This window comes from Microcebus murinus, chromosome 1, assembly GCF_040939455.1.
Source record: "Microcebus murinus isolate Inina chromosome 1, M.murinus_Inina_mat1.0, whole genome shotgun sequence".
In the NCBI taxonomy this organism is placed as follows: Eukaryota; Metazoa; Chordata; class Mammalia; order Primates; family Cheirogaleidae; genus Microcebus; species Microcebus murinus.
This window is the reverse complement of record NC_134104.1, coordinates 139,730,566-139,756,385: the sequence shown is the minus strand read 5'-3', so window position 1 is coordinate 139,756,385 and position 25,820 is coordinate 139,730,566. Positions and strand designations below refer to the sequence as shown.

At 43.0% G+C, this 25,820-nt stretch overlaps 1 protein-coding gene and 1 pseudogene across 1 annotated transcript; one reads left to right on the top strand and one right to left on the bottom strand.

The window, feature by feature from the left end:
* Positions 1-7,483: 7,483 nt before the first annotated feature.
* On the bottom strand, positions 7,484-7,762 carry LOC105873903 (HIG1 domain family member 1A, mitochondrial pseudogene; annotated as a pseudogene).
* A 1,316-nt stretch (positions 7,763-9,078) lies between these two features.
* LOC142870554 (large ribosomal subunit protein eL42-like) lies at positions 9,079-9,450 on the top strand (the record flags this gene model as incomplete). The annotated part of the gene is made up of 1 exon (XM_076001463.1): positions 9,079-9,450. A coding segment is annotated over one exon (300 nt), but the record flags the coding sequence as incomplete, so codon positions are not given.
* Between the last annotated feature and the right edge of the window lie 16,370 nt (positions 9,451-25,820).

The window sequence follows — 25,820 nt, the reverse complement described above, 5'->3', positions numbered from 1 at the left end:
AAATCCAAGTACAATTTAAAAGAAATCCATCAAATTATGATTAGATAAGCCCCTATTGATAATAGGCATAAATAATTCAGATGACTTTTTTTTTTATTACTAATAATTACATAGGTTAGTCTTGAATAAAGATGTGAGTTTTCTTTCAATGGGCCTCCAACAACAAAAAAATATATATATATATATATTGAGACAGAGTCTCACTCTGTTGCCCAGGCTAGAGTGCTGTGGCGTCAGCCTAGCTCACAGCAACCTCAAACTCCTGGGCTTAAGCGATCCTCCTGCCTCAGCCTCCCGAATAGCTGGGACTACAGGTATGTGCCACCGCTAATTTTTTCTATTTTTAGTTGTTTGGCTAATTTCTTTCTATTTATAGTAGAGACGGGGTCTCGCTTTTGCTCAGGCTGGTCTCAAATTTCTGAGCTCAAGCAATCCTCCCGCCTCGGCCTCCCAGAGTGCTAGGATTACAGGCGTGAGCCACCACGCCTGGCCAAAAAATCTTATTTTATAAAATTCCATATTAATGAAGAGTTCATTTGAGAGAGAGCCAAAGGTAAAGTTTTTCCTAATGGTTTTCCTATTCTATTAACAAAAATCTGAAACATATCCATTGAATTGAAGTCTAACATAAAATTCTTTATTCCAGAAACATTGAAGAGATGGAAATTAATAGTGTTATCAACTCAAGTCAACTGTTCCATAGAATTGAAAATTTGAGATATAGTAAACCTCATATTCTTGTTTCTTTTCATATTCCTAAAAACCCCAGTGTCCTATTTAGATGGTATTTCAATTTAAAGAAGCTCAAATTTAATTATTCCCCTTTTCCTGCTTTGCCTTCTTTTGCTGGGGGTAGGGAGGCGGGTGTTGGTATTTATGTAAGAAGGAACTTCTTCAATGAAAACAAAATACAGAGATTGCCTTAAGATTTTTTTTTTTTTTTTGAGACAGAGTCTTACTTTGTTGCCCAGGCTAGAGTGAGTGCCATGGCATCAGCCTAGCTCACAGCAACCTCAAACTCCTGGGTTCAAGCAATCCTCCTGCCTCAGCCTCCCAAGTAGCTGGGACTACAGGCATGCGCCACCATGCCCAGCTAATTTTTTTTGCTATATATATTAGTTGTCCAATTAATTTCTTTCTATTTATAGTAGAGACAGGGTCTTGCTCTTGCTCAGGCTGGTTTCGAACTCCCAACCTCGAGCAATCCTCCCCCCTCGGCCTCCCAGAGTGCTAGGATTATAGGTGTGAGCCACCGCGCCCGGCTGCCTTAAGATTTTAAATGAGCAATTCTTAAATCTGGGTTGCATTTTGAAATATTCTAAGATTTCAGACTCATTTTTCTATTGCATTTAATATATATATGTGCGTGTATATATGTCTATATATACCTATTTTATTAATAGAGTCAGAGTCTCACTATGTTGCCCAGTCTGGATTACAGTGGCAATTCACAGGTATGACCCTACAGCACTGCAACCTGGAACTCCTGGGCTCAAGCGATCCTTCTGCCCCAACCTCCCAAGTAGCCAGGACTACAGGTGTGCACCACTACTCCCAGCTATATTTCTTATTTCTCATTTTTGCTTTTACCTAAGAGGAAATGAATTTCCTATGTCAGCTTTTTCCCTCTTGAGTCTATCACTGAATATTTCTTTAAAAGTTATTAATATTAGAATTTTGTGGATTCTTTCATTATATTAAAAGCCTTTTGGAGTAAATAACTGAGGACAATCTGCAAATATCTTTGCAAGAAGTAGGCTTCTGATCCAAATCACATCTTTAAAAAAATTATGTCCAATATATGAAAATAAGAATGTTCTAAATACCAGCAACTTTTGCTTCATCTGTGAGCTTAAGATACAGTTTGAATTCAGATACGTTAAACCCGGTTGCTCTTCCTGAAATTATAAAATAGGGAAGTCTCTCACTTTCTTTTTGTGGAGAAAATCACTTACGTTCTCCTCAATTATTTTCAATCTTTCTATTTCCCTTGCCAAATATTTCATATTATCTTATCACTCCCTTGAGATAAAAAATTGCTGTTGGACAAAAATGCGATTCCAACTTAAGAATATTTTATAGAACTTAAAGGTTGTGCTTAGTAAAATTTTTATCACTTGCTTCCTTAAGAAAATTTAGACACTATAAATTTAGCCTCTAACCTTCTTCAACATAATTCCCGTTCTCATTTTATGACACAGTCTCTTCTGTTTTATTTAATGGTTTAATAGAGTCATGTTTGAAACTGGCTGGAAAGCAATTTCAAGAAATGGTTTACAGGCTACTTTTAATGGGCACTGTTAGAGATTTATTACTTTCAGATATAACGTTATTATTATTATTAAAAATTATTTGTTGATTGCCAGTGGTGGCGCTTAGAGCTATGAGAGATATAAAGAAGCTGTAATCATTGCCCCGTGCCCCATTATCTGGCAAATAAAAACGATTTGCTTCTACGTGGTTTTTCCGGCTCTACCTGGGATGTTTTCCCCTTTAGGGAATGGACACTGGTTAGAGTGAGATGATGCATTTCACCTTATTTTTATTGGCTCTCTTCTCACGAGTGTTAGATTCCTTGGCAGTCAAGCTGAACTCCCTAAGAGGGAACACTAGAGCAGAGAGTTATAGCAACAGCCTTTATAGGAACACGATGTTGATTCACGATCTCAAGCCCTGCATTAGGTTTGCATTGCTCCTATCTGTAAGTAGATGTTGGAAATAACCCTACAGGGTAACTCTGGGAGGCCGAGGCCGGAAGATTGCTTGAGCCCAGGAATTGGAGGTTGCAGAGAGCTGTGATGACATCACCGCACTCTACCCAGGGTGACAGAGTGATACTCTGTCTTAAAATAACAACAACAACAAAAACACAAAACAAAACAAAACAAAAAAGCTCTAGAGGTTAGAGACATTCAAAACTCACTGGAAGAAATTTCCCTATTGGAATGAAATAAAGGGATTTCCCCCCTAACATTGGCAAAGACATTTGACAAACTTTTTTTTTTTGAGACAGAGTCTCGCTTTGTTGCCCAGGCTAGAGTGAGTGCCGTGGTGTCAGCCTAGCTCACAGCAACCTCAATCTCCTGCGCTCAAGTGATCCTTCTGCCTCAGCCTCCCAAGCAGCTGGGACTACAGGCATGCGCCACCATGCCTGGCTAATTTTTTCTATATATATTTTTAGTTGGTCAATTAATTTCTTTCTATATTTAGTAGAGATGAGGTCTTGCTCAGGCTGGTTTTGAACTCCTGACCTAGAGTGATGTGCCCGCCTTGGCCTCCCAGAGTGCTAGGATTACAGGCGTGAGCCAATGTGCCCGGCCTTGACAAACTTCTTGTGCCCAGTGAACACAGTCGCCTTCTTTCACCTTGCTCATGCCCAAGTGTGCACGTTTGTCCTCTGCAGCCCAGTTTAGTGGACCACCCAATGGCAGGTGTCATGTTGGAGCCAAAGACCCTGCCCTGTCACACCCAATTCCAGCTGAAAGCAGAGTTTCTAAAGCATAATCTTCCTACTCTCCAAGGAAGAAAGAAAAGAAAGATGGAGAGAAGGAAGGGAGGCAGGAAAATAGAATTAGGCTTAAATTTTTGCTTTTCTGGCCCCAGGGTTTTTGCCCTTAGCACTGGGAGCTCATGGAAGCATTACAGTCCAAGGAAGAGAGGCTGTTACTCACAAGCTTTTTTCTAAAGAGCTCGGCTCAGCTCTACGGGGTCGGGGGCAGGGGCTATATATAGGCTAAAACAGGGAAGGAACCTCCCCCAACCAGGATTCAGATTATTAGGGAGGATAAAACATGCTTTCCAATCCTTGAAACATAAGGTCAAAACTGGTAAGGGCCATACGAGGGGGGTCTTGATGGAATGTCGAGTAAATCCAGAGTAGGTCTTCACACCTATCGATAAGGAGACAATAAACTGCAATGTTCTGTGTGTGTGTGTCTGTCCAAAACACAAGTTTTACGAATTCATACTTGTGATGTGCACCGATATTACCCATTCTGTGATTGATGGCTGGGCTGTAGAGGTTGAGGGAAAGCAAGCCAACGTGCCTTCTGGTCTTTGGATTAAGTAATTGGCTCGGGTGGTGGTAGCATTTCCCGAGATGGAGAAAATGCAGGAGGAAATGTCTTGAAAGTTTAGAGAGAAGAAACTGAATGAAATTAAGATTTCTGTTTTGGCCATGTTAGGTTTGAGTTCCTTGGTGGCTTCCAGACATTTTGACTGTGACACATAATCCACCTGCCATCAAGACCAACTTGACACACATGTATGTATATACGTGAGTATTTATGTATGTGAGAGAGTATATGGGTATGCCTGGCCCTGCCCTTCCCTTCCCTTCCCTTCCCTTCCCTTCCCTTCCCTTCCCTTCCCTTCCCTTCCCTTCCCTTCCCTTCCCTTCCCTTTCCCTTCCCTTTCCCCTTCCCCTTCCTTCCTTCCTTCCTTCCTTCCTTCCTTCCTTCCTTCCTTCCTTCCTTCCTTCCTTCCTCCCTCCCTCCCTCCCTCCCTCCCTCCCTCCCTCCCTCCCTCCCTCCTTTCTTTCTTTCTTTCTTTCTTTCTTTCTTTCTTTCTTTCTTTCTTTCTTTCTTTCTTTCTTTCTTTCTTTCTTTCTTTCTTTCTCTCTCTTTCTCTTTCTCTTTCTCTCTCTCTCTTTTTTTTTGAGACAGACTCTCGCTTTGTTACCCAGGCTAGAGTGAGTGCCGTGGCGTCAGCCTAGCTCACAGCAATCTCAGACTCCTGGGCTCAAGCAATCCTCCTGCCTCAGCCTCCTGAGTAGCTGCGACTACAGGTATGCGCCACCATGCCCGGATAATTTTTTCTCTATATATTAGTTGGCTAATTAATTTCTTTCTATTTATAGTAGAGACGGAATCTCTCTCTTGCTCAGGCTTGTTTTGAACTCCTGACCTCGAGCAATCCGCCCGCCTTGGCCTCCAGAGTGCTAGGATTACAGGCCCGTGAGCCACCGCATCCGGCCTCTTTCTTTCTTTCGACAGAATCTCACTCTGTTGCCTGGGCTAGAGTGCTGTGGCATCAGCCTAGCTCACAGCAACCTCAGACTCCTGGGCTCAAGCGATCCCCCTGCCTCAGCCTCCCAAGTAGCGAGGACTACAGGCATGCGCCACCATGCTCCGCTAATTTTTTCTATATATTTTTAGTTGGCCAATTAATGTCTTTCTATTTTTTAGTAGAGGTGGGGTCTCACTCTTGCTCAGGCTGGTCTTGAACTCCTGACCTTGAGCGATCCGCCCACCTTGGCCTCCGGGAGTGCTAGATTACAGGCATGAGCCACCACGCCCAGCCTGTGTATTCCCTTTCCCCCAAGAAAAAGCCATGAAAGCTCTGGCCTGAGAGGTGGTTGAAAGATGCCATCTTAAGAGAGGACCCAATGAAGCGTTAAGGCCATCCTGAACAAGGAAAGAAGCTCTCATTGTTTTCCTCATTTCCAGGCTGAGCTGACTTTCAGAACACAGAGGCTAGTTATTTTCAAAAGACCAAAGAGAATGGATCAGAGGTGGTTGTTCCGGTCTCCCCATTACTCCATCAGAAAAAGGTCAGGAAGGAAGAGGCTCAAGGTCTTGTCTCGCTGTGAGGAAAGCTAAGTTGTGAAGTATGAAGGGGCATCTCCATTTCTTGCAGAAATGCCTCTTGCTTGAAATCTGAACACATTCAATTTTTTTGATTCATTAAAAACAATTTTTGAGCCAAACATACTGAAAATATATGAAAGAATTTAGCAAACAATCATTTCCAACACCAAGAATTAACAACTGTTAATATGTCTTATTTGCTTCTAGTCTTTTCATTAACCAATATAAAATATTACAGATAATGCTGACATTCCCTTTTTTTATGTGTTCACTTACTTTAATAACAATAATACATATATTATGTTATCACAGTGGAATGTAAGTTCAGATTAGATAAGAGAATTTCACAAGTATAATAAAGTATTCTGTAGTCTATCAGGGTTTGTGTATAATGTCTGGCCAAACCAGCTTTCTTGTAAATCATTAATCACTCCCATTATAGGCAATTTGTTTAGTTTAACATTTCTAATTCTTACAGAGAAAATAAAACATAATGCACATACTTAAAAAGTTCTCCATTTACCCATGCTTTAGTGCTGAAAATACATATTTCTATTTCAAGGTGACATTTAAAAATTATTCATATTAGAACATATGTTATATTAAATATTCTTATATATGTTATATTAAACAGCAGCAAAAGTATAATTTTGCAATTACAAAAGAGCTAAACTGGAATCTATAATTAAGTCATCCTCATGTTTACAATTGTGATTCTGAAATAAATACCACTACTATGCAGCTCTGTTGTAAGCTTTCTAGGCTTGGTTTAAACACATGCACATACACTTCCAATTGTGAAAGGCTTTACAAATTATATTCCATGCACTTTTTAAAAAGAGTTCTAAAAGAGCCAACCAGTCCCCTGTAGGGCAGAGGAATTTGTAGGACAGAGGAAGGGCAGAGGAATTCTTCCAATTGTCGGGAATTTACTTGGGTGGGGCAATGAGCTAACCGCAAACCTTTGCTTCTGGTCATTGCTTGCTTGCTGTACCGCTGTAAGGGGAATTATGGGATGAGGTCATTAGAGCACGGGTGACTGGCCCATCAGGCAATAGAGGGCAACCAACCTGCCAATTATTTCAAACGGCAATAGTGGGCAACCAATCATTTTAAAGGTCAACGCATGATCCATGCGTAGTCGGCTTGTGCGCAGCTTGTGCACCATGGGGATAAAAGGCATGCCGTTGTTCCAGTCGGGGTCCTTGCCTGCGAGAGTGGCCGCTGCGTTGGTGCTCTGGGGCTTGGACCCTGGCTAGCCAGAAAATAAACCTCCTCTTGTGTGATTGCATCTTCGATGTCTCTGCTTTTCTGTCCGGTGGGGCTGTGGAAGGTCAGTCCCTAACACCCAAAATGGAAGTACTCAACCAGTCTACAGGCAGGCAGAAAAAAGTTAAATTAACTGGGGTAAACAGGACTCCTCCGTGACATCCAAAACATGTGATGCTCTGCAGCAAACTGGGAGTACTTCAGGGTTGGCCTGTTGTCCTCTTTAGAATTTATTTTATTTATTATTTTTATTTTAGTTTTTTTCCAGCATATTGTGGGGGTACGAATGTTAAGGTTACGTGTATTGCCTTTGCCTCCCCCTTTTACAACTAATTTCATTTAACAGTTTAAGAAGATAGACATTTTAACATAGTCAAGTGCATTTAGGTGACATGTTTCTTTTTGTGTTAACTTGTGTCCCATGAATGATCTAGTTAGTGAACTAGTCACTAGTAATTTGGTCACCAGGCAAATCAAGCCTGCAAGAAAGGAAGCCGATATTCAAAATACTGTATTATTGTCTGAACCCATTCAAATAATTTGTTTTTGACATAGATAGGTAACCTCAATAACTAAAGCAAGCTCCTCCAACAAGACCAAGACCAAGACAGCAGCTCTTCTCCCTTCTAAGGTTTAGGTTTTGCCCAGAATTCCTGATACATGGAATAGCCCACACCAAGAATCATTGCTTCCACAACAGAGCCTTGGGCAGCACGTGGATCAGGTAGCTGAAGGGACATCTGAGTATTTCACCTGCTCTTCAATTTATATGATCCATATGCAACAATTGCTGCAAAACCTGCCATTCCGATGGGGACAAATGGTGCCTCTTCAGCTTTTTGGATACGTTTGGATCCTTGATCTTCATCAGATGAAGAAAGAGGATCATCTGTGTCGACTGACATAGCGATTGATTGAAGACTCTTCCAACAGCAAGAAAACCCCTGACAGCTCAACCAGCTTTGAACTCAGCCCGTGTGCCCCGTCTGTCCCGACATTCCCTCTAATTGTCACCTCTATCCCATCCCTCTCCCCTTCTCCGCACCATCGCTTCAGTTATTATAGCATTTATGAGCTTGATCTGTAGCTTCCAATCCATAGTTTATCATGTTCATACATAATTTTTTCTAGCCAATATATAGCATTAATTCACATATCTTTTTTATTTTTTATATATTTTTATTTTTTTTCTTAAAATTTTTTTTTCTCTTATTTTTATTTATTTTTATTTTCTTAAAGGCCTGTTCATGTACTTGTACACATATCTTTTTATTAATAGACAACTCCTCAGCTGGCGATGGCTGTAATCTATCAAGCTGGTGTTCCAGTTCTCAAAGTTACACTCTCTGTGAGAATGAGAACCGACTTTCCCGAGGGTGAGGGGCTGGCGATTTAGCAAATCTGTGTGGACGCTGGTGCAGACATTTTTGGCCCAGGATTGAGGGGTGTTATCTGAGGAAGCTGAAATGGGCTCTGTGGGGAACTGCAGTGCCATGCCTGTTTCCTCCTCCTAGAGCTGTCTCAGATAAAAATAGCAGAAGCTGTTCACCACCTGCAGAATGCAGCTGTGTGGGCACCCTGTTTTGAAATGGAGGGGACGTTAGTGTGTCTGCTCATTTCCCAAGAACTGTGTTTACTAGGCAAAAGGTAACGCAGATATTCATTGGTAGAAGTTTTTTTGTGTGTGTCTTTCTCTCATGACCATTGCTGTGTGTGGTGGGAGGCACCCATGTGTAATAATATACACATGGAGTTCTTTTAGGACCATATAGAAGAAGAAGAAGAAGAAGAAAAAAGGGCCTGACACAGTGGCTCAGGGCTGTAATCCTAGCACTCTGGGAGGCCGAGGCGGGCAGATCACTCAAGGTCAAGAGTTCAAAACCAGCCTGAGCAAGAGCGAGACCCCCATCTCTACTAAAAAAATAGAAAGAAATTAATGGGCCAACTAAAAATATATAGAAAAACTCAGTTGGGCATGGTGACGCATGCCTGTAGTCCCAGCTACTTGGGAGGCTGAGGCAGCAGGATCGTTTGAGCCCAGGAGTTTGAGGTTGCTGTGAGCTAGGCTGACACCATGGCACTCTAGCCTGGGCAACAGAGTGAGACTCTGTGTCAAAAAAAGAAAAAAAAAAAAAAAAAAAAGACAAGGAGGAAGAGGAGGAGGAGGAGGGAAGAAGAAAAAAGGAACCGGCCTATAGCGCGCACGCAAACATGGTGAACCCGTCGGACTTTCTGTAAGAAATGTGGCAAGCACCAACCCCACAAAGTGACACAGTACAAGAAGGGCAAGGATTCTCTGTATGCCCAGGGAAAGCGGCGTTATGATAGGAAGCAGAGTGGCTATGGTGGGCAGACTAAGCCGATTTTCCGGAAAAAGGCTAAAACTACAAAGAAAATTGTGCTGAGGCTTGAGTGTGTCGAGCCCAACTGCAGATCTAAGAGAATGCTGGCTATTAAGAGATGCAAGCATTTTGAACTGGGAGGAGATAAGAAGAGAAAGGGCCAAGTGATCCAGTTCTAAGCGTCTTTTGTTTATTATGAAGACAATAAAATCTTGATGTTACGTTAAAAAAAAAAAAAAAAAAGAAAAAAAGAAAAAAGGAACCATATAGTTCCTTTGGCAGTTCCTTTTGATACCATTGCAATCATATGAGTCTGGGTTCTAAGTTGAAATGAATAGACCTCCAGCTGTGTTACGGAGAAAAGGAATTCCTTGGAAAATATTATAGCTCCATATATGGTATGTTAACCAGAGACTGGTAGGCATAGCAAAGACCAGGGCAGGCCCAGCCACCCTCATATCCCTGGATCATGGGGTCTGTGCGTGTACAGAGGAGACGCAAGAAGGCCTGATGGCTCTGCTAGGGTGACCAAGAAAAAAGGGACACAAAACCAGGAACGAAAGATAGGACATTACTACGGACCCTATAGAAATAAAAAGGATTGTAAGGGAATTTTATGAACAACAATATGCCAAGAAATTAGACAACAGACGAAATGGGTAAATTCCTAGAAAGATGCATATTACTGGCTTGAGGAAAAAAATAGAGAATCTGACTAGACCTACAATAAGTAAAGAAATTGAATTAATAATTAGAAATCTTCCCACAAAGAAATGCCCATGCCAAGATGGCTTCCCTAGTGAATGCCATCAAACATTTAAAGAACTCATACTAATACTTTACAATTTCTTTCAGAAAGCAGAAGAGGAGGGAATACTTCCCAACTAACTCAATGAGGGCAACACTACAATGATACCAGAGCCAGATGAAGACATCATAAGAAAAGAGAACTACAGACCAATATTTCTCATGAACATGGGCCTAAAAATCCTTAATAAAATATTATCAAACCAAAGCCAGCAACACAAAAAAGTATTATATGTCATGACCAAGTATATCCCAAGTATATCTTGTATCCCAGAAATGCAAGGTTGAATTAACACTCCAAAATCAATTAATGTGATATAACATATTTTATTTCATTTTATTTTTTTATATTGTACTTGTCTTTTGTGTGTCTATGATATAACATATTTTTTTTTTTTTTTTTTTTTGAGACAGAGTCTCGCTTTCTTGCCTAGGCTAGAGTGAGTGCCGTGGCATCAGCCTAGCTCACAGCAACCTCAAACTCCTGGGCTCAAGCAATCCTGCTGCCTCAGCCTCCCAAGTAGCTGGGACTACAGGCACAAGCCACCATGCCCGGCTGATTTATATATATATATATATATATATATATATTAGTTGGCCAATTAATTTCTTTCTATTTTTATGGTAGAGATGGGGTCTCGCTCAGGCTGGGTTTGAACTCCTGACCTTGAGCAATCCGCCCGCCTCGGCCTCCCAGAGTGCTAGGATTACAGGCGTGAGCCACCGCGCCCGGCCGATATAACATATTTTTTTCTTTTTCTTTTTTTTTTTTTTGAGACAGAGTCTTGCTTTGTTGCCCAGGCTAGAGTGAGTGCTGTGGCATCAGCCTAGCTCACAGCCCTCAACCTGGGCTCAAGCAATCCTACCGTCTCAGCCTCCTGAGTAGCTGGGACTACAGGTATGCGCCACTATGCCCGGCAAATTTTTTTTGTATATATATATATATATATATATATATATATATATTTTTTTTTTTAGCTGGTCAATTAATTTCTTTCTATTTTTAGTAGAGATGGGGTCTCGCTCAGGCTGGTTTCGAACACCTAACCTTGAACAATCTGCCCGCCTCAGCTTCCCAGAGTGCTAGGATTATAGGCATGAGCCACCACGCCTGGCCTGATATAACATGTTAATAGAATAAAAGTCAAAACCTATATGATCATCTCCATAGATGGAGAAAAACCATTTGACAAAATGCAGTGCCAATTCCTGATAAAAACCTTCACCAAACAAGACAGAAGGGCACTTCCTTAATCTGATAATGGACATCTACAAATGACCTATGGCTAATATCATAGTTCATGGTGCAGGACTCAATACTTTCCTCCTAAGATTGTGAACAAAGTGAGACTGTCTACTCTCACCCCTTCTGTTCAGGACTAGACTAGAGGTTCTAGCTAGTATAATAAGGCCAAATAAATAAGTAAATTAAAAAAGACATCCAGGCCGGGCGCTGTGGCTCACGCCTGTAATCCTAGCTCTTGGGAGGCCGAGGCGGGCGGATTGCTCAAGGTCAGGAGTTCAAAACCAGCCTGAGCAAGAGCGAGACCCCGTCTCTACTATAAATAGAAAGAAATCAATTGGCCAACTGATATATATATAAAAAAATTAGCCGGGCATGGTGGCACATGCCTGTAGTCCCAGCTACCAGGGAGGCTGAGGCAGAAGGATCGCTCGAGCCCAGGAGTTTGAGGTTGCTGTGAGCTAGGCTGACGCCACGGCACTCACTCTAGCCTGGGCAACAAAAGCGAGACTCTGTCTCAAAAAAAAAAAAAAAAAAAAAAAGGCCGGGCGCTGTGGCTCACGCCTGTAATCCTAGCTCTTGGGAGGCCGAGGCGGGCGGATTGCTCAAGGTCAGGAGTTCAAAACCAGCCTGAGCAAGAGCGAGACCCCGTCTCTACTATAAATCGAAAGAAATTAATTGGCCAACTGATATATATATAAAAAATTAGCCGGGCATGGTGGCGCATGCCTGTAGTCCCAGCTACTCGGGAGGCTGAGGCAGAAGGATCACTCGAGCCCAGGAGTTTGAGGTTGCTGTGAGCTAGGCTGACGCCACGGCACTCACTCTGGCCTGGACAACAAAGCGAGACTCTGTCTCAAAAAAAAAAAAAAAAGACATCCAGCCCGGTGCTGTGGCTCATGCCTGTAATCCTAGCACTCTGGGAGGCCGAGGCAGGAGGATCGCTCAAGGTTAGGAGCCTCAGCAAGAGTGATACCCCCTTCTCTACTAAAAATAGAAAGAAATTAATTGGCCAACTAATATATATAGAAAAAATTAGGCGGGCATGGTGGCACATACCTGTAGGCAGAAGGATTGTTTGAGCCCAGGAATTTGAGGTTGCTGTGAGCTAGGCTGACACCATGGCACTCTAGCCTGGGCAACAGAGTGAGACTCTATCTCAAAAAAAAAAAAAAAGCATCCATTGCAAATGAAAAAATAAGACTTTTTAAATTCACAAATTACATAATCCTTTATGTACAAAATTCAAAGGAATGCACCCACAAAAAATCTGGAACCAATAAAATAGTAATGTTGCAGGAGATAATAGCAATACACAAAGTTAATTATATTTCCATGTCTAGCAACAAACTATCCAAAGATAAAATTAAGAAAACAATTCCATTCATAATAAAATCAAAAGGAACAAAATACTTAGGAATAAATTTATCAAAATTAATGCTGGATATATATACAAAAAACATCAAAACATTGCTGAGAGAAATCAAAGAAGATATAAATAAAGAGATATTATATGCTCATGGGTTGGAAGACTCAACTTTGTAAAATGGCAATTTTCCCAAAATTGATTTAGAATCAACACAATTTTTATCAGAATTCCAGCAGGCTAGTTTTTATAGAAACTGATAAGCTGATCATAAAATTTGTATAGAAGTATAACACAAAGGACCTTGCAGAGTCAAAACAATTTGGAGAAGAAAGAACAACATTGGAGAACTTAGACTATTCAGTTTCAAAACTTGGTATTTAAGCTACAGTAATCAAGACAGTGTAGTATTAGGGTATTGGTTTAAGGCTAGGCATATTCAGTAGTCTGCCCTTATCTGAGGTTTTGGCTTTCCACATGTTCAGTTACCCACAGTCAACCATGGTCTGAATATATTAAATGGAAAATTCCAGAAATAAACAATTCAAAACGTTTAAATATTAAATAACTTTTAATATATTCTTATAATGTTCTTCATCTTATTATTATTTTTAGAGACAGGATCTTGCTCTGTTGCCCAGGCTGAAGCGCAGTGGTGCAATCATGAGGCTCACTATAACCTTGGACTCCTGTGCTCAGCCTCTTGAGTGGCTGGTACTACAGGCACATGCCACCACACCTAGCTAACTTTTAAAGTTTTTATAGAGACGAGATCTCCTTATTTTGCCCAAGCTGGTCAAACTTCTGGCCTGAAGTGATCCTCCTCTGTCAACCCTCCAAAGTGTTGGGATTTTATGTGTGCACCACCCATGCCAAGCCCTATTTTATTATTAGTTATTGTTGTTAATCCCTTACTGTGCCTAATTTATAAATTGAACTTTATCATAGGTATGTGGGTATAGGAAAAAACATAGCATATATAGGGTTCAGTACTACCTGCAGTTTCAGGCATCCACTGGGGGTCTTGGAATGTATCCCCCCAGATAAGGGGGGACTTTTTTAAGGCAACGAAGAAGGATTGTGAGTGCAGAAATTAATCTTGTATTTATGTTAAACTGATTTTGCACAGAGGTTCTAAGGCAATTTAATGGGGGAAACATAGTCTTTTGAACAAATGGTGCTGGGACAACTAGATATCCAGATATAAAACAAAAGACAAAGTAAGTCCAACTTAGGTCCCTACCTTATAACACACATAAAAATTAACTCAAAGTTTATCATAGACTTAAATCAAAGAGCTAAAATTATAGCATTTTTAGGAGAAAATATAGGAGGAAATCTTTGTATTCTTGAGTTAGGCAAAGAGTGCTTAGATATCACATTAAAAACATGAGCAACATGAGAAAAAAAGAGATAAATTTGAGTTCATTAAAATTAAAAACTTTTTTTTTTTTTTGAGACAAGAGTCTTACTCTGTTGCCTAGGCTAGAGTGCCGTGGCATCAGCCTAGCTCACAGCAACCTCAAACTCCTGGGCTTAAGCAATCCTTCTGCCTCAGCCTCCCGAGTAGCTGGGACTACAGGCATGTGCCATCATGCCCGGCTAATTTTTTCTAGTTTTAGTTGTTTGGCTAATTTCTTTCTACTTATAGTAGAGATGGGGTCTTGCTCTTTTGCTCAGGCTGGTCTCAAACTCCTGAGCTCAAGCAATCCTCCCTCCTTGGCCTCCCAAAGTGCTAGGATTACAGGCGTGAGTCACCACACCTGGCCCAAAAACCCAAAATTTAAAAAAGATTAAATGAAGTCATCAGGACAGGACTCTAGTCCAATGGGATTGGTTGTCTTTCAGAGGAGGTAGCAACACCAGGAATATTGCCACACAGAGGACAGGCCACATGGTGACACAGAGAGAAGCAGCTGCTGTGAGCCAAATAGAGACTCCTCAGGAGAAACAACCTTGTGACACCTTGACCTTAGGCTTCCAGCCTCCGGAACTATGAGAAAATAAATTCCTGTTGTTTAAGCCCCCAGCCTGTGGAATTCTGCTGTGGCAGCAGCCCAAGCAGTCTAACACGATCACCTTGCTCTGGCATGTATCCTTCCAGCATTCCTCATGCTCCTGTAGGACTTACAGATGACTCTCCTGTTTCCTACCCCTATAAAACCCCAGGTGCTCTCCCTTTTCTTAGAGACGTTTCTCATTCATGAATGCTGTATTACACCCTGAATGAAATCATCTCCTTAATTGTCCAAAGCATTTTGTCTTTCACATCACAAAGACTTGTATGTAATTACTCATAGCAGCATTATTACAAATCTAGAAACAATCCAAATGTCCACCAATTAGTGAATCGATGAAAAAAATGTAGTCTATCTGGCTGGTCCCAGTGCAGTGGTATTTACAACTAATTGATTACAACCAGTTGCAGATTCCTTTGTTCCTTCTTCACTCCCACTGCTTCACTTCAGTGGCCTTAAAGAAATAAAAATGTAGTACATCCATATAGTAGAATTCTATTCAGCAGTAGAAAGGAATGATATAGGACTGACATGTGCTACAACATAGATGAAACTTGAAAACATTATGCTAAGTGAAAAAAGCTAAATGCATAAGACTACATATGATATGATTCGATTTACATGAAATGTCTAGAAAAGCCAAATGTAGAGAGATATAGAAAGACAGAAAGCAGATCAGCAGAAACCTGGAGCTAAGAGTGGGAGTAGGGGCTGTCTGCAAACAAGCTAAAGGAAATTGGGGGTGGGGGTGGTTTTAAAATTGGAATGTGGGCCAGGTGCCTTGGCTCACGCCTGTAATCTCAGCTACTTGGGAGGCTGAGGCAGGAGGATCACTTGAGACCAAGAGTTCGAGGCTGCAGTGAGCTATGATGGAGCACTCCAACCCAGGCAGCAGAGTGAAAACCTTGTCTCAAAAAAATAATAATTATAAAATAAAATAAAATTGCACTTTATACATTTACTAAAAGTCATTAATTATATACTTACAAAGAACAAATTTTATGGTATACAGATTACACCTTAACAGAGCTGTAAAAAGTAACAAAAACAAAAAATAAAACACAAATGCTGCAACAAACTATGAAGATTCACCATCAGAACCAGTTGTTTCCAAAAAGCTAATTAAGCGTCTCGATTTCTGGTGTTTAACTCGATAGACTCATTGACCTGGCTTCCATAGAGCACTGTGAGTGGCGAGAAATCCCTCTGTAACTTCAGGGTTCATATTTGAGCCAAATACCTGCAGCCACCCATCAGGAGTGAGGTCCTTGCCACCACAGCCAGAGACCTATAACTGTATGTTCCAGTTTAGTAGAAATAAAGAATAAGAAAGGAAACTAGGCCAGGCGCGGTGGCTCATGCCTGTAATCCTAGCACTCTGGGAGGCCGAGCCGGGAGGATTGCTTGAAGTCAGGAGTTTGAGACCAGCCTGAGCAAGAGCAACACCCCGTCTCTACTATAAATAGAAAGAAATTAATTGGCCAACTAATAGATATAGAAAAAATTAGCTGGGCATGGTGGCGCATGGCTGTAGTCCCAGATACTTGGGAGGCTGAGGCAGGAGGATTGCTTGAGCCCAGGAGTTTGAGGTTGCTGTGAGCTAGGCTGACGCCACGGCACTCACTCTAGCCTGGGCAATAAAGCAAGACTCTGTCTCAAAAAAAAAAGGAAACTAGCTCGATGAAGAACCAGACTATAATTGAAGCTGTTGATCATGGAGCCCAGAAGAGTTAACGTGATGAAAGACTGCAAACAGTTTCACTCTTTGCATTGACAAGAAACACTTGTAAGTAGTTTTTAATAATTGCATTAAAAATTTGTTTGGGATCTTTTCAAAAAACTGACTTCTATTTATTTACATGTGAGACCCATCTCCTAATGGTCTGTGGGTGTTGAACATATGAAAACACAGAGTTAAGAAGATACTTTCTCATCCAACTTATAAATGTGAAGCTGACTGGATCTTTAGCACTAATCTTTCTTTCCAAACATGCTCCTCTCTGTAGAACCTTCTTCCCACACTTATCTCTGCTTATTTTGAATTACCACCCAGCCTGAAGGACTTAGTTCAAATGTGACTTCATAGTTAATGTCTTCTTGAATCATAATCATTTGTACAAATATGTTACTGATTATACTTGAATGTAAGGAATGGAGCCTTATTCGTGGGGTAGGCTCTAGGGCACCCTGCACTTGGTAACCTTCCCCAAGTATGCTTGTTGAATAATGGAATGGAATGTACCACCCCCTGGTGGCTGAACAGGACAACAACTTCAGACTTGGCTAAACAATGTCCCTTGCCTCCCCATACCCTTGTTCAGGGATCCTCAAACTTTTTAAACAGGGGACCAGTTCACTGTCCCTCAGACCGTTGGAGAGTGCGCACTGTGGGCCCGGGATGAGTCGGCTGCTAAGCAGGACAGGCAGCGACAGCAAAAACACCCGGAGGGCCGGATAAATGTGCTAGGCGGCCCGCACGTGGCCGGCAGGCCGTAGTTTGAGGACGCCTGCCCTTGTTTCTCAAACAACTGGATTTTGGAGGGCTCAGTTTGCAAAATTCAGTTCAAGGGAATTGAGGGATGACGTTCTAAAATTGGAATGTGCTGATGATTGCACACCAAAATTAAGAATGGCTCAGGCCCTCAGTGGAGATTACAATCTCAGAAATTACCTTTTTCTCTCTTTTTTCCATTTCTGCCCCCTTTTCTTCTTCCTCTCATTTTCCTCTTTGCTCACTTGTGAACCGTTTTTTTTTCCTTGTGCCCACCAATTTTTATTTTTTCATTTCGTGTTCTCATCTTTTCACTACTCAGTTCTTTGGTTCAATTATTTCCAATGTGATCATACAGGAAACGTGTGTGTGAGTGTGTGTGTGTGTGTGTGTGTGTGTGTGTGATGCATACAGTGGACCAGCCTCTAAATTCAGCCACTGATGAAATTTAGAGTCTGATGAAAGTTCCAGGGATGAAAAAGTTCTCCTAAATGATAGTATCTTGCATTTTTATGGCATTTTTATTGTAAACTTTTTTTCCCAATGTGGTTTCCCATCTATTCTTTGGTTTTTCATCTATTTCAATATCTGCAAGGCGTCTTCTTAAGGCAAACATACAGGTATTAGAATCGTCTCCATCCAATCAAAAAGCAGACTGAAGCAGGAGAGTAAACACGTGTCTGAGATCACGGAACATTCCCTCTCATCTGTGTTCCCACTGTTCATCTATTAGTGCACCAATCCTTGTACAAAGCGGATTTCTGTAGTGTGGGGATCAAACTTCATTACCATAATAGTTTATTTTAACAATCTTTAAAGAAAGTTTATTTTAACTTATCTTTTAAGAGCCTGTAATTATTTCATAATTTTGAAATTTTATTTAAGTATAGTGACACAATATGATTGCTCAACATTCACCTGGGATTATAGAAACTTAGAGCCAAAAGAATTAGAAGTGATCTATTCCAAATTCTTTTTTTTTTATTTTTTTTTTTTATTTTTTATTTTTTTATTTTTTTATTTTTGTGGACGAGGTTCTGGGGCCCCAAGAGCAGGGGCCCCGGAAGTCGCCCTTTTTTTTTTTTTGAGACACAGTCTCACTTTGTTGCCCAGGCTAGAGTGAGTGCCGTGGCGTCAGCCTGGCTCACAGCAACCTCAATCTCCAGGGCTCAGCGATCCTCCTGCCTCAGCCTCCCGAGTAGCTGGGACTACAGGCATGCGCCACCATGCCCGGCTAATTTTTTGTATATATATTTTTAGTTCGTCAATTAATTTATTTCTATTTTTGGTAGAGACGGGGTCTCGCTCAGGCTGGTTTCGAACTCCAGACCTTGAGCAATCCGCCCGCCTCGGCCTCCCAAAGTGCTAGGATTACAGGCGTGAGCCACCACGCCCGGCCTCCAAATTCTTTTTTGAGACAGGGTCTCACTCTGTCACCCGGTCTAGAGTGCAGTGCTGTGATCAAAGCTCACTGTAACTTCCAACTTCTGGGCTCAAGGGATCCTGCTACCTCAGCCTCCTGAGTAGCTGGGACTACAGGCATGCGCCACCACACCTGGATAATTTTTAAGTTTTTTGTAGAGATGAGGTCTCACTGTGTTGCTCAGGCTGGTCTCAAATTCCTGGTCTCAAGCGATCCTCCTGCCTTGGCCTCCCAAAATTCTGGGATTACAGGTGTGAGCCACTGCGCCTGGCCACCAAATTCTCTTTTTAGGCAAATGACAACACTGAAGCTCAGAGAAGTGAAATGACTTACCTGATGTCACGCAGCTTGTTGGTAACACAATCAAGAATAAAACCTGGTCTCTCATGTTCCAGTTTAGTGTACTTTCCAGGGCTCTGTGCAGTCTACTAAGCACAGTATGGAGGCAGAAAGGAAGAGCTGTTAAGAACCTTGGACTCATGAGGCTGGGCGCAGTGGTTCACGCCTGTAATCCTAGCACTCCGGGAGGCCGAGGCGGGCGGATTGCTTGAGGTCAGGAGTTCGAAACCAGCCTGAGCAAGAACGAGACCCCGTCTCTACTATAAATAGAAAGAAATTAATTGGCCAACTAATATATATACAAAAAATTAGCCAGGCATGGTGGCGCATGCCTGTGGTCCCAGCTACTCGGGAGGCTGAGGCAGCAGGATTGCTTGAGCCCAGGAGTTTGAGGTTGCTGTGAGCTAGGCTGACGCCATGGCACTCTAGCCTGGGCAACAGGGTGAGACTTTGTCTTGAAAAAAAGAAAAACCCAAAAAATCAAGATACGGCTTAACAGCCACTCGATGGGAAAACATTAGAGTAGCAAGTCAGATAGCACCGAGTATCTGGAGAGCAGTCGGCCAGTACTTAGCGATGTCACTCCTGGCTAAATGTTCCAGAGAAACTTGCCCATAGTCCGTTAGGACAGGTCCACGGATGTTCATCTCAGCATTTATGTGGGGGAGGCACAGTTGGGGGCGTCTGAGCGTGTATCCCTAGGGGAACGGAGAAGAGCTATGGAACAGCTGCAAGTGTGGAATCCTTGCCAGCAATTGGGTGCTATGAACTAGACATGCATGCACATCATGGGTGGATCTTAAAATTAGAGTTGAGTGAAAGAAATAAGAAGCAGATTAAGACCTTCTCATTCCACTTGAGGGTTGGATTAAAAAAAAGATCTATGGCATGATATCGCTTTTGTGTGCATATATATATTTATTTATTTATTTATTTATTTATTTATTTATTTATTTTTGAGACAGAGTCTCATTCTGTTGCCTGGGCTAGAGTGCCATGGCGTCAGCTTAGCAACCACAGCATCCTTAAACTCCTGGGCTCAAGCGATCCTCCTGCCTCAGCCTCCCAAGTAGCTGGGACTACAGGCATGCGCCACCATGCCTGGCTGATTTTTTCTACATATTTTTAGTTGACCAATTAATTTCTTTCTATTTTTAGTAGAGACAGGGTCTCACTCTTGTTCAGGCTGGTTTCGAACTCCTGACCTCAAGCAATCCACCCACCTCGGCCTCCCAGAGTGCTAGGATTACAGGCGTGAGCCACTGTGCCCGGCCTCTATATATTTTTATTTGGCCAATTAATTTCTTTCTATTTATAGTAGAGCCAGGGTCTTGCTCTTGCTCAGGCTGGTATCGAACTCCTGACCTCGAGGGATCCTCCCGCCTCGGCCTCCCAGAGTGCTAGGATTACAGGCGTGAGCCACTGCGCCTGGCCTCAGTGTGCACTCTTAAGTGTCTGCTGCTCTGCTAGGCTTCGGGGGCCTCAGGGCAGCACCCGAGCTTGTTTCCTCATTGTCCTCCTGGTACCTGACATGGAGCAGGTGCTCAATAGTTTTGTTGAATGAAAAATGCAGAACATTTTTGGAAACCAATTTATACGTTCCTCCAAAGCTCAGAAAATATGTGGAAGGACTAAAGATCGTGGTGCCTAGAAACAAGATTTTCTAGTTCTCCTTCTGCATACTTTCAAGGCTCAAAACTGAAAGGCAAGCACTGTCTTTGGTCCCTGTTTTCTGTCTCTTCTTACCGGCTCCTTGCCTTGTCCTCTCGGTTCCCAGTGTTCGCCAGTTGTCTTCTTTTTTTTTTTTTTTTTTTTTTTTTTTTTTTTTTTTTTTTCCACGACAGCTACACAGGAAACCAGTTGTCTTCTCTACCTGGCCAAGGCAGTCAGGTGACAATGGAATCAAATGCAACCCTCCTGGTCTTGTAAGTGAGAGGGCAGGGGTTAGTCTACCCTGGCAACAATCCAGCTAAAGCAGGCGGAACAATGTGCTGCTCCGTGCTTGGGGCCACCGTGTGTGTCATGCTTGGGGCTCTGCCTCAGGACAAAGTCTACACCTGGCAGTCAAGTCCCTGCTGACCTGCTCTGGGCGCCAGACTTGGCTCTTTACACCTTAAGTAACACGATCTGCTCCTCTAGTGAGGGGTGTGACCGTGGGCACTCTCTTTTCATTTTTTAAATTCAACAAGAAATGATTTTAAATACTATCATTACAATTAAAACTCAGCAAGTAAATGACTTAAGCATGGTTTCAAGCACCTGTCTCCAGAGGTGGCAGTTTGTTGGAGAGACCAGGTCCGCAATCCTAGAGTCTGCTGTTCCCTGCTGTGGCACAAGTGACAACTCCTTTGGTCTCACTTCCCCACACTCGGAAGTTGTTTTGCAGAGAACAACTTCTGTGCCAGGCAGGGTGCGCAGGTCAGAAAGAGCTCTTAGCATTAACCCTCGTGCTAGAACTTTCTACTTTGTCCCTCCAGGTCCACTGTTCTCCCTGCTCCACGTGCTCTGGGCCCTGGGGGCTGACCTCCATGTCCCCTGCTCCGTATCGGGCTGGGCCACATTGTGAAGGGAACCTTGAATAATACAACCCATTGCTGTAGCTGGTTCTCCCTTTGGAAAGCAACCTGTTTTTTCATGGCAATGCTATTTCTGGGGTCTCATTGTCCTTGTGTGAAACTCAGCATGGAGGCCAGACGCGGTGGCTCACGCCTGTAATCCTAGCACTCTGGGAGGCCGAGGCGGGCAGATCGTTTGAGCTCAGGAGTTCGAGACCAGCCTGAGCAAGAGAGAGACCCCCGTCTTTACTACAAATAGAAAGAAATTAGCTGGACAACTAAAATTATATAGAAAAAAAATTAGCCGGGCATGGTGGCACATGCCTGTAGTCCCAGCTACTCGGGAGGCTGAGGTAGGAGGATCCCTTGAGCCCAGGAGATTGAGGTTGCTGTGAGCTAGGCTGACACCACGGCACTGGAGCCTGAGCAACAGAGCAAGACTCTGTCTCAAAAAAAAAAAGTTAAGTCTAAGTCAAACCCTCATCAGAGCTGCTTCTCACACTGTGTTGCAATGACCTCATGGTCTGTCACCCCCACTGAGGCACAGAAAGTAAAAATTAGCTTAGAGGCCGGGCGTCGGAGACGGGTGGATTGCTCGAGGTCAGGAGTTCGAAACCAGCCTGAGCAAGAGCAAGACCCCGTCTCTACTAAAAATAGAAAGAAATTAATTGGCTAACTAATATATATAGAAAAAAAAAATTAGCCGAGCATGGTGGCGCATGCCTGTAGTCCCAGCTACTCGGGAGGCTGAGGCAGGAGGATCGCTTGAGCCCAGGAGTTTGAGGTTGCTGTGAGCTAGGCTGATGCCACGGCACTCACTCTAGCCTAGGCAACAAAGCAAGACTGTCTCTAAAAAAAAAAAAAAAATTAGCTTAGACCATCAAACTCTGCTGGCCATTCATCAGGCTGGAATAAAAGGTAAGGTCAGCTACAAAGTTAGTAATAAATAATATTTTCCCCAAAGGCATGCAATAAAGGGTCGCAAAAACTCCCTTCTTGGAGTGAGTACTGCTTTATTACTCACTGAGAAACATTTTTTCTCTAAAATCCTAGACTATCAGAAACGTTGCTGTTTGAAATTATGTTAATAAAGAGTGGAACACCCCACGCTTGCCTGGAGAGCTAAGTCGCTGGCACAGAGAAGCAGCCTCGATTTACATCCCGGATGCTGAGCTTTTCTGGACACAGCGTGCCACAGCTATCGATAGTGACCTTAGCATTTCCAAGGAACTGGGTCCCTGGGTCTACTTCACAGCCCAGGGCTGACGACGACGATACCTTTACACACAGCCCTTGTCTTGCTCTGAAATCTGTCAAAATACTACCTTGTTTTACATTTCACCTAAACTCAATCTCCTTCCCTCCAACCCCAATTCTTTAAGTCTCTTTTCCTTTGTTTGTGGAAAATACCTTACGGTTCTTCTGGTGTAAGGTGTCTCTCTGCAGTGTGTCAATGAACACGGCTTTGTCGTCAGACTAGGCTTGTTCCTGGTGGTCTTGGGCTGGTTGAGTGAGGACGGCAGTTCATCACAGCACCTAGTACACAGGATCAAAGCAATGTCTGTTAAAGGCATGAATGAAGGAAGGAATGAATGATGCTTTCCGCTAGATAGAGCTGTATGAGCCAGGAAGTGTACCTAGGCCCTAGCCTACTCGGATGCTTTAGATTATGCGTCTGGAGTCAGAGCTGCACCTGAACCCCAACCTGTCATTTGGTCATCATGTGAACAAAGTGAATGTCATACTTCTATGAGCCTCAGTGTCTAAAATTTTAGAGCCCCGTCTCTAAAATAAAGATGATATTTTAGTGAGCATGGTCATCTCTCTTCCGCAGATTTGTTGTAATCATCATAAAAAATTGTCCATAGGTTGGACAGAAGAGATTACTGGGTGTCATTTCAGCAGAGTGCTGGCTATTGTCCAGGGGACCCTCTGGGGCCATCTGATTCCACAGTGATGTGCACAGTTGATTGACTAGCTGCTGAATATGCTCTTTTTTTTTTTTTTTTTACAGCCTTCTAATGGTAAAAATTAAGTTATAGAAAACTAATGGTTAAAAAGTTCCAGTTCCTAGCAATGCCAATTAATTTGTCTGATAGAGAATATAAGTCTCTATAATTCAAATTCTTTTTTTATTTTGAGACAGAGTCTCATTTGTTTCCCAGGCTAGAGTGAGTGCCGTGGCGTCAGCCTAGCTCACAGCAACCTCAAACTTCTGGGCTCCACTGTTCCTCCTGCCTCAGCCTCCTGAGTAGCTGGGACTACAGGCATGTGCCCCATGCCCGGCTAATTTTTTCTATATATTTTCAGTTGGTCAATTAATTTCTTTCTATTTTTTTAGTAGAGACGGGGTCTTGCTCTTGCTCAGGCTGGTTTCAAACTCCTGAGCTTGGGCAATCCACCCGCCTCGGCCTCCCAGAGTGCTAGGATTACAGGCGAGAGCCACCGCGCCCGGCCTATAATTCAAATTCTTATTTGAACCAGTTTTAACATCTTACTGGTTTCCCTATTAATTAACGAGTTGAATAAAACCCTTGGCACATGTTCATATGTGCACGAGTCATATTTTTATCCTTTGAAATTGTAATTTGGCACCATAAAGAGCAATAATAGATGTAAGATGCTTACTCTGCCAGAGACCCTCAAGTAACAGGTATGATTATTATTTTATTGGCAGACTGAGATGCTGGACAGAATGTGCCAACAGACCAGCAAGAGCACAGAGGGGTCGACACAGAGCCCGGCCTACAGAGTGGGCCAGGGAAGCGGCGGAGGGGGCGGTTCTCTTGGGACATATTCTAGCTGCATGAACAGGTTTGCCCCTCCTCGTAGGCATTGCTTGGTTACAAGGACAGAGCCCAAACTGGAGCAATGGGAGAAGCTCGTGCCGCAAGGTGCAGGTGGAACAGCCAGACTTCAGGAAGAGTGGACATACACCTGGACCCGAGGACATCTTTACTCCAGGACTCTAGTACCATCAGGATGCTGGCTGTCACTCATCTCTCAGCTCTGTCTGTCTGCTAGCATGATGCTCTACTCCTGCATGCTGACCTTGTCCACACGGCCAGGAACCTGGCCACCGACAGCTCTAAGGCCCCCTTCCCAAATTGTCACCACGAGAGAAGGACAGTCTCTTAAATCCAGGTCCAAAGGTTTCCAGGAATGACTCTAAGTGTTCTGGTTTGGAAAGCTGCACTCAAGAGTGTTCAGCTGTGGCCATGCAAGAAAAAGGCATTTCCCATGGGAACCACATGGTTAGAGCCAGAAAAAGAGCAGTTCCAGGAAGAAGGGGAGAAGGCAGAATGTTCCTCCCACACTCCCTGAGGACTGGCTTAGAAGCTGCAGGGTAACCTCCCTAGAACTGGCCAGACCACATTGCAGCAGGGGGAGCCGACAGCAGTAAAGGAAGGAATGACCGCCAAGGGTAGGGACTGCCACATTGTGCCCAGAACAATGCCACACAGAAGATGCTATACAAAAGCCTGCAGAGTGTGTTAGACAAATCCGGGCTCAGATGGGTGTATCGATTACCCTTTATATGTGGGAGCCAGTGTGCCGGCCTCTGCAATCTCCCTTACCCTCCCAGGAGCCCACTGGTGAGGTATGGTGCTCTTCACTCGATAGATGAGGAAACTGAGGCCCGGAGAGGTCATGTAGCTGCAAAGTACCAGAACCAGCTGGAGGCAGACTGATCCTAAACACTGGTTGGAAGGAACTTTTGGTTTTTGCAAACATATTGTTAATATAATATAAGCTGGACGCGACTCTGATTTCAGTTTTTCCTTTATCTCTAGTGCTGACACTGTCATATCCTTCGGTCATGTTAGCATGACCATGCCACTGTGAGATCACATGGAAAGAGAGCAGGGCTGGTGCTTGTATAAGATGCAGGAAATTGAACGCTCACTTAGTACAGGAGGAAAGCCTCAGGTGGAAAACGCTGGGATGAGTAAGGAAGGGGAAATGAAAGCCGAAGTTTCTGACACGGACAGGATCTTACCTACAAAGAGACCATCAGACCATGAGAATCTGACTTTGAGAAATAGCTGAGGCCACACCACTAGATATTTAAAACGAAAGGGAATTAATCTTAGCTGAGGCCTTTTATGAACATTTCGGCACTGACCCAAGGTAAGGGAATCAAAAAACTCTTTTAATGCCCTGTCTTCAGGCCCAGTTCTGTGACAGCAATAAAATTACTTTGAATCAGAGTTGGAAGAGATTGATTACAAAACAGAGTGTTCTCTCTCTCGGCCTCATTCCTCCAGGCCTTGGGCAGGCCTTGGAAAAGGCCACCCTGTACCCGGCACCTGGGCAGAGCTGAGGCATTCTGAACTCCGTACATTCTGAACTCCAAAGCAAAACTTAAGAATGGCAAA